This window comes from Cucurbita maxima, unplaced genomic scaffold (genome assembly GCF_002738345.1).
Source record: "Cucurbita maxima cultivar Rimu unplaced genomic scaffold, Cmax_1.0 Cma_Scf00016, whole genome shotgun sequence".
NCBI classification, from domain to species: Eukaryota; Viridiplantae; Streptophyta; class Magnoliopsida; order Cucurbitales; family Cucurbitaceae; genus Cucurbita; species Cucurbita maxima.
This window is the reverse complement of record NW_019272032.1, coordinates 2642977-2651270: the sequence shown is the minus strand read 5'-3', so window position 1 is coordinate 2651270 and position 8294 is coordinate 2642977. Positions and strand designations below refer to the sequence as shown.

At 34.7% G+C, this 8294-nt stretch overlaps 2 protein-coding genes across 7 annotated transcripts in view; both read left to right on the top strand.

The window, feature by feature from the left end:
- Positions 1–4923, top strand: part of LOC111491125 (DNA polymerase epsilon catalytic subunit A-like) — a 24786-nt gene extending 19863 nt beyond the window's left edge. Inside the window, exons 36-49 of the mRNA XM_023139886.1 lie at positions 117–249; positions 649–750; positions 832–915; positions 1035–1109; positions 1285–1344; positions 1421–1683; positions 1772–1820; positions 2056–2216; positions 2305–2371; positions 2890–3000; positions 3163–3333; positions 3431–3631; positions 4068–4174; positions 4357–4923. Of these exons, the coding sequence (XP_022995654.1) occupies positions 117–249; positions 649–750; positions 832–915; positions 1035–1109; positions 1285–1344; positions 1421–1683; positions 1772–1820; positions 2056–2216; positions 2305–2371; positions 2890–3000; positions 3163–3333; positions 3431–3631; positions 4068–4174; positions 4357–4714 (1942 nt within the window). The 3' untranslated portion in view covers positions 4715–4923. The remainder of the gene's footprint in view (positions 1–116; positions 250–648; positions 751–831; positions 916–1034; positions 1110–1284; positions 1345–1420; positions 1684–1771; positions 1821–2055; positions 2217–2304; positions 2372–2889; positions 3001–3162; positions 3334–3430; positions 3632–4067; positions 4175–4356) is intronic.
- A 608-nt stretch (positions 4924–5531) lies between these two features.
- LOC111490776 (histidine-containing phosphotransfer protein 5-like) lies at positions 5532–8125 on the top strand. Of its 6 annotated transcripts, none has more exons than XM_023139382.1 (8): positions 5532–5661; positions 5983–6181; positions 7008–7046; positions 7127–7248; positions 7325–7393; positions 7549–7620; positions 7740–7812; positions 7898–8125. In XM_023139382.1, exons 2-8 carry the CDS (start codon positions 6035–6037, stop codon positions 7937–7939), a joined length of 564 nt encoding a protein of 187 aa, XP_022995150.1. In that variant the 5' UTR covers positions 5532–5661; positions 5983–6034; the 3' UTR covers positions 7940–8125. The 6 variants fall into 6 exon arrangements, with proteins under 6 accessions (XP_022995150.1, XP_022995149.1, XP_022995152.1 ...); XM_023139381.1 differs by lacking the exon at positions 5532–5661 and adding an exon at positions 5669–5812; XM_023139384.1 differs by lacking the exon at positions 5532–5661 and having other exon boundaries at positions 5669–6079.
- The last annotated feature ends 169 nt before the right edge of the window (positions 8126–8294 follow it).

Genomic DNA, 8294 nt, shown 5'->3' with positions numbered 1-8294 from the left:
TTTTTTTTTTTTTTTTTTTTTTTTTTTTTTTTTTTTTTTTTTTTTTTTTTTTTTTTTTTTTTTTTTTTTTTTTTTTTTTTTTTTGTGCTGCTTTATGTAACAATATTAATCTGTAGGAGCTTAAACCATGGACCTATTGTAGCTGTAATTCAATGCCCAAATGTGCAACTGCTGAAGTCAGATGTTCGAGCATTAGATGATTTTCCATGTGTGAGCATTCCTTTTAATGCTCGGGATAGCCAATATCAGGTAGTTTTCTAAGCCATAGCTTCCTAACTTTTACACTTGTTTTATGATTTTATTTAAACTCAACATGAAATTTGCCTATTGAATTACTTTCTTAGTTAAAAGGAAATAATGTATCACCAAATTATCTTAGTGCCCAGGTCAATAGGTTTGTTACAGGTCAGGTCAATAGGTTTGTTACAGGTCAGGTCAATAGGTTACTCTTGGAATTATTGATATTTAGTTTAGAGAAAAAAAGCAAGAGAAGTAGGAGATCGCGTTTAATATCCATATATTTGTTTCTAATATTTTTTGGATAAGACATACTTGAGCCTCTCTACAAGGAATCAGCAAGAAAAGTATGTAAAATATGTGAACTCTAATTTGAAGAGCGCATTAAGTTGTCTAATGTGTGCATTACAGGTTCTTGGTTGGCAACAAACAGCTGCAAAGATTGGAATGCAACGTTGTGCTGCATCATCCCAATGGTTGAATGAGAGAATCTCTCTTGCAAGATATGCCCATGTAACATCTTTTTCCTCAATCAAATTCTTTATTTTTAAGAGCGTTGATATGAATCTTACTTTTCGAATCATATTTCTGCAGGTACCATTAGGAAATTTTGAACTTGATTGGCTAATTTTTACAGCAGATATATTTTTTTCAAGAGCACTACACGATCAACAGCAGGTTTTTTATTTTTAATTTTTTTTATCCAAGTCTGTGCTGTTTTATACTTTCCACGTTGAATCCTTGTTGGCTTAAAGAATTTGGTTGATTGATTGAGAAGTTTTGAATAAATTTGGTAGGTACTTTGGATATCGGATGATGGTGTTCCAGATATAGGAGGCATTAACATGGAAGACGTGTGTTTTGTGGATGAGGTTTGTTACAAGTGGTACTTGAAATTTTATCCTATTACATTTTTCAGTAGTTATTTTTAGTTTTTGTTCCGCTAAGTCATACATAGATGGTGCTTGTAATCTGTGAAGTCTTGGCTATACTCCTTATTATGTTGTCCTTCGTTCAATGGGTTTGCGATTGGTTTCTTTGTAATAGGTCCAACAACCTGTTCTGACGTACCCTGGAGCATATAGAAAAGTTTCCGTGGAGCTGAAGGTTAAGTGTTTACACATTCCTTTTGTGATAAAAGTTTAAATGAGAGTAATTAAATATCTTTACCCAATCCATGCAGATCCACCATTTGGCGGTCAATGCCCTGCTGAAGAGCAGCCAAGTGAATGAAATGGAAGGAGGTAGTTTGTTTGGCTTTGAACATGATATGCAATATGGAGCCCAACTTTCTAATGAAGACGGTGGCTTTGACGAGGCTTCATCATCTGCGCCGACATTTCGTGTCCTGAAACAATTGATACAAAGGTGTCTTGCAGATGCTGTTACATCTGGAAATGTATATGCTGATGCAATTTTGCGGCATCTGTACCGATGGATTTGCAGGTTTCTGCTTGTTGGCTGATTTATTCTATTTTAAGTAAAATTTTGCTTGTTAACTATGTTCATTCGGTTTTTTTCTTTTTGATTGCAGCCCCCAATCAAGACTTCATGACCCTGCTCTTCATCGCTTACTCCACAAGGTATTCATGAATTTTTTTAGAAGCAAAAAAAAAAGAATCTTCTAGATAATTTAAAATCTATTTTTTTAATAAAAAGACATAGCAGGATAACCCTTCATTGCATTTTGCTTAAGAAAAGAAAAGAACTAGTCTTCACATAATGCCTTCCCGTAGTTATTTGTTGTATTAATAATTTGTGCTGTTTCAATGGACTGACCTACTCTTTGAAACGTCTTGTTATAATTGCTGTTGTTAGGTTATGCAAAAGGTGTTTGCTCTTTTGTTGGCTGAGCTACGAAAATTAGGTGCCACCATTATATTTGCAAACTTCTCAAAAATTATTATAGACACGGGAAGGTTTGATCTCCAGGCTGCTAAAGCATATTGTGATAGCTTGCTGAAAACAGTGCAAACAAGGTTGTTCTTCTCTTGTAGGGAGTTTATCTTTCATAAAACATACGTAGTTTGTATTCTTTTTTTCCTTATTATTTTTCCTTTTATCTAGGGATCTGTTTGAGTGGATTGAATTGGAACCGTTACAGTTCTGGCACTCCCTGTTGTTTATGGATCAGGTTTGATGACGTCATATTTCAATGCGCATGCTTCACTTGGTTCTTGTCATGAGTCTTCCCTCCCCACTCGGCTGCCTTCTTAATTTCTTTTTTTTTTTTTTTTCCCCTTTCTTTTTCATATTTCATTTTCATCTTTTTCCCCCTTTTCGTTTCTGGTGTGGGTGGAAATGTTCCCTGGTACCAAATGTAACAGAACTTCCGGCATATACTTTACAGCCTTTTCAAATTGCATTGGCTAAAATGAATTTTCTGACATTTTGTTTTATTCAAACTGATTATGTAATGTGCTTTTAATTATTCAAAATCAATTTTTATATAATAAAATTGCATTTAAAAGTATAAAATCAAGCACTAAGTTAGTTTTGAATGATTAAAGACACGTTTTAGAGTAATTTTGAATATGACATAAGTAATTTTTTAAAGCGCTTTTTATTTATTAAGATTTTTTATTTAAAAGAAACACTTTTGATCACCTAAAACCATTCAATAAGTTACACTAAATGTCCCTTCTATTTTAGTTTAACTACGGTGGAATCCCAGCAAAAGATGATGAGAGCACAGATATTGAATCTCAAGTTGATATAGTGGCCAACTGGAACATTGCTGAATATCTACCCAAGAAGATTCAGGTAACTTTACTACTTGAGGCTTATTAGTTAACTCCTGTGCACCGTCAGTAGTGTGTAATATTTTCAGTTGAAGACAGTACAGTCAAATCTTACAGTTAATTTCTTCAGGATAAAATGGCCTCTGAATGTTTCATTTGTCAACTCTTCTTCTGGACATTGCAGGATCACTTCGTTTTTATCATCTCTCAATTTTTGTATATTCCATGGAATTATGCAACCAAACAAGCTGAAGCAAGAGCATCATTGCCGCTTGGTGACACATGTACCCCATCTATTACAGTTGCAGCTGCTGAATCGTTTGAATATCGTGTTACAGAACATCTCAAAGAGCAGGTATAAATACTCTTCTGCTGCAAGTATTCTCTTTATTTATTTTTTTTTTCTCAAAGTTTCTTAATGATATATTTATTGCGTTCATCTTCATTCTCAGCTAAGCTCTTACTTCAGCGACAAACTGTTGGGAATTGTTCGTGATATTGTTCTTCATATGAAAGGGATGGACAAAAACACCCAGGATATTTTACCAGATCAACCTTCGGGTAGCATACATAAAGGAGATGCTGCATTGGAATTCATTAAGCTCGTATGCGCTGTTTTGGCTCTTGATCAAAATGTCCTGCATGATGTTCTGGTATCACCATCTTAATTCAAGCTTCATTGTGTAGTACATTATTTTAAAATTTGAATTTACGAGGAGACTTTCCATGTGAAATAACTATTGGAGTATATATACCAAGTTGAACTTTTTATATTCTTTCAAGTAAATGTTACCATCCTCGTCTAAGAAAATAGTGGTTCTTTGCCTCCATCTTCCTTCAATGTTCATTATGGAGAAGTTGTGGTTATGTTTTTGTTGTCGGTCGCCACTGATGAAAGAGGAGAAAAAAATTATAGGACTGAAACAAGTGTCCTCTTTTTCACTCTAGATAAATGTTCTAGTTCTTAAGCTTTTCCATTCACTTCCATTTCCCTTATTGTGCATCATGTAACTTCAGTCCAAGTTGGCTTAGAACTGCATTTCATTCAGTGTGAATGATTGTCCTGTTAATGTTTTCCTTAATGTTTAGGTAATGAGGAAGAATTTACTGAAGTATGTTCGTGTAAGAGAGTTCGCACCAGAAGCAGAGTTTTCTGATCCATGCTCGTCCATAATCTTACCGAACGTTATTTGCAGGTATGCTAGTGATACTAACTTGCATCATAAATGGACAGCATCTTTCATTTTCACGGAGTAACATCTCTGAATCTGTTTCTACCTTGATCCCTTCTCAAACCCGAGTTTAAAGATTTTCGTCTTTGCAGTTGCAGCAAATGCTAAAATATTTTTCTTACCCTTTCTTTTGGTTCTGAGGGCAGCTATTGTGATGATTGTCGAGATTTGGACTTGTGCCGTGACTCGGCTTTACTAGCACAAGAATGGCGCTGTGCAGTGCCACAATGCGAACAACCATACAACCGAGAAGTGATGGAGAACGCTCTGCTTCAAATCGTGAGGCAGAGGGAGCGCCTCTATCACCTACAGGATCTGGTATGCGTTCGCTGCAAGCAAGTCAAAGCAGCTCATTTGTCAGAACAGTGTGCTTGTGCTGGCTCATTTCAATGCAAAGATGTGGAAGATTTTTTCAGCAAGATGAGGATTCTCCTCAACGTAGCCACTCGTCAAAAGTTCCAATTGTTGCAAGAGTTCACCTCCTGGATCTTAGAAGTCTCATAAATTGCTTAATAATAAGCTAGCCATCTAACGAGTTTATCCTAACCAATACACAAAGTGGCTCCCTGCTCAAACCACATTCCTGTAGTGATCACTACCCAGCTCGGCAGTCGCAACAAAGACTTGAGCTCTTCTTTTGAGCACATGCATAGCATAGTTGTATTTTATGATACTGTATATTACTACATAATGGATTATATGATATTGTACGATTAGTTTTTCTCTCATTTTTGTTAGCTTTCTCTCATTTTTGTTAGCTATTTAGTTCTAATCTTTTACATTTAAGTTTTTATGAATAGTAAAGTTGTATATAAATATTTATTGTTCCATAAATATTTATAATCTGTTTTCGACCCAACTTTAAGTATTTTCATTTGAATAGCTAGATTAAGGAAACTGATCGATTTGATTAATTACATTAATTTTTAATCCTTCAATAGTTAATTATTAAAAAGACGTTACTCATTTTATAGGTATCGAACTTTAGATGTTCGAAATTTGAATTTGATTTCTATACTATTTTGAGTGGTAAGAAATGATAGCATAACGGTACTTGCTAAATATGTCCATTTTATTGATTTTTACGTTTCACGTCCCTATTCAAAGGGTATTTTATGTTAGTTTCCATGGGACAAAAATGTTGGATTCTCATCGTGTGTGCAAGCCCGTACGACGAAAATGTTGGATTCACATCGTGCAAGACCATATGACAAAAATGTTGATCGTGCAAGCGAACTCAAATAATTACAACGACATTTTATTTTTGTATTATAAGCAACTTATTATTATATTAAATGATGAGGTGACAATGTTTAATTCATTGTGCCCTATGAAAAATTAAAAGAATTTTGTTCGTACAAGAACCTTGATAATTTTCTAAATGCTCGAAATTAAGACTTGGAAATTTGTTCGCGATAGGTGATGGCGCAAATGCTTTTGGAATTTCTCTGGTGAGTAATTTCTGGCTTTGGCCTTTGCAATCGCCATGGATTTCTTGCACGATGTTCGATTCGAGAGCACTCTTCTCTCTATCTCTTGCTTTTCTTCAAGTAACATTGACATATTCCTCTCCTTCTCTCGTGTTTCTCGCTCGGAAATGCGGTAGATTGATTATGTCATTTATTTTTTGTTCTCTTCTGTCGTTTCTTCCATTGCTAATCATGATTGTTGTGTGGTGTAAACTTGTTTAAATCAATGTCATTCCAGAATTTCTGTTGCGGTGATTCATAATTTCGACCTTAATGACAGCCAATACATCTTCTTGCTTTCAGATAAGAGCATCGAATTAATATTATTTTTATCTAGAAAGAATAAAAGAATATCATGCACTCAAAAACAATTCTCGATGGAGGGCGGGTTTCAGGGAAGGCTAGCGTTACGAAACAGATTTGGAGGTGTAATCATAATTCGATAAGCTGCGCATTGTTTTCGTTTCTGTCCAGTTTTCACAGCAGAGAGGGAATTTTAATTGACAGGAAAAACCTTAGGGATTCCTTAATTACAATTCTACTCCATTTCAATTTGTGTTCTAATTCTGAATCCAAACACTGCTCTCTCTCAAATTTAATCTTCCCATGTATTGTTGTTTTATAAGGTTTAGGGCATGAAAAATTATAGGATCGAGGAGACAACTACAATGTAGCTCATAGTTTTGCACTATTGGATGTAGCCAAAAACTGTTACAATAGCACCTCAAATTGAGGGTTTACTAAAGGCATGAAAAATTCGAATTCACATACTGTTATTACGAGAGAACCACATTTTCCACATTTTCCGAGGAGCATGAAAAAATTGCACTCTTTAATGGAGCCCATAATACTTCCAACGGTCTGATGCAGCTTTTGCAAGTGAGTCCAAAACTTTGTTCATGTTCTTATTTACGTAGTTCATTGATTTAGTGTTTGTTTCTCATAATTTTAGGACATTGCTAATTATTACAGCTCTCTCTCTCTCTCTCTTTCCTTTCTATGACATGCTGTGCCTGTCAATAACTTGATTGATGATGATAATCCATTACCTGTACATCAGTTATTTGATTCAGTTTTCATTCATAGTGGCATGAACTGTAAATTTTGAAGAATGTTGATGTCAAATAGATGATGGATCATGCTTAACTGCTGCTTGTAGCCTGCTTCACATTGTCCTCATCTCCCTCCATTTTTGCTTTTTTTCCCTCATGAACTCAATAAGTAGTACGATTAATCACTTATGCATCATCTTCATACCCTGTTTTCAAGTTTTTTTTTTTCATTTTTCCTTCCATTTTGAATCTAAAATGGCTTTGCCCATTCTTAAGGGATTGCTCCAAGATTATGTGCAGTCTCTGCTTAATGAGGTGACCAGCTTCTCAGTTCTTTCCTTTTCGTTTACACAAACACATATTTGTTATTAATTCAACAGTGTCATGTCTTGCAGAAGATCATTGATGAGAGGTTTTCTCAGATTCGAACAAAGCTTGAAGAGCCTGATTTTATTCAATTGATCAATGTGTATCTAAACGATGTTGAATCAAGATTATCTGAATTCAGTTGCTTCATGTAAACTTTCTTGTAGAACTTCATAAATGCATTTCATACCATTTTCCATTGTGGGCTAACAGCTTCAAACATGCAGTGATTCTGTGGACGTCAATTTCTCTAAGCTGAGTATGATGGCCCACAAAATAGAGGAGAAAAGCACCCGGTAATTCATCTTTACTTGGATATTTCAATATATATGTTCTTCTGCTGTTCATCTTTACTCTAATACAGCCTTTGTGAATCTGAGGGTTTATTTTTATTTATCTCTTGGCTTTATGTTTCTTGAGCATTTAGAAAATGGGTATGTGTCTATTTCAGCATTGGTGCACGCCACATGAAGCTAGCATCTATTCATCTCATCCAAGCTTGTGATAAAGAGGATCATAAACTGTGAGTAAAAAAGATCAAAGTTTTAGCCCAATGAATTTCTTCCCCCAAGTTCTTAATTTCACAGAGATTCATTCATTCATTCATTCATTCAAATCTCTTGTATAAATTCTGTTCTTCAGTGTCTCCCAATCTCTTTGTTGGATGAAGCATGAGTTCATCAATACTCGAAACAAGCTTCAGCCAGTTCTTCAGGTTTGATAACATCAATTCATTATCTGTTAAAAGTTTAGTGAATGTTTCTGGTAAAAAAAAAGCTTAAAGCTTTTGATTATTGCAGATGGAACAGAGGATTTTGAGGCTTATGAGCAAGCAAACATAGATGGGGCTTGTTTGGTTACATCTCATCGTTCATGTGTTTGTTTGTTTGTTTGAAATGAGCTTTGTTTTTATCTTCTTTTGGTTTTTTTTTCTTTTAATCTAATATCATTTTGGTATTAGTGCTCCTATTTGTAATATTATTATGAGCGAGTAAATGAAATTGTATCACGTTTTACCGTTTTAAATTCCAATTTTGAGGAATCTGATGATTGATAAACCACTTAAAATGGCTCGTCGAAATAATGACTCAAATTACTGTTTTAGCCTTGAATTATCGGTTACAGATATGCATAACGTCATCCATGATATAAAGGGTCTTAAGCATTTCTTAGTCCTCAAAAAAAAAAAAAAAAAAA

Excerpts from the sequence above, each read along its gene's own strand:
- LOC111490776 (XM_023139382.1), top strand. The coding sequence starts at position 6,035 with ATGCACTCAAAAACAATTCTCGATGGAGGGCGGGTTTCAGGGAAGGCT. Across the intron at positions 7,249-7,324 it reads TCTGAATTCAGTTGCTTCAT|TGATTCTGTGGACGTCAATT; the intron begins GTAAACTTTCTT and ends TCAAACATGCAG. Across the intron at positions 7,394-7,548 it reads ATAGAGGAGAAAAGCACCCG|CATTGGTGCACGCCACATGA; the intron begins GTAATTCATCTT and ends TGTCTATTTCAG.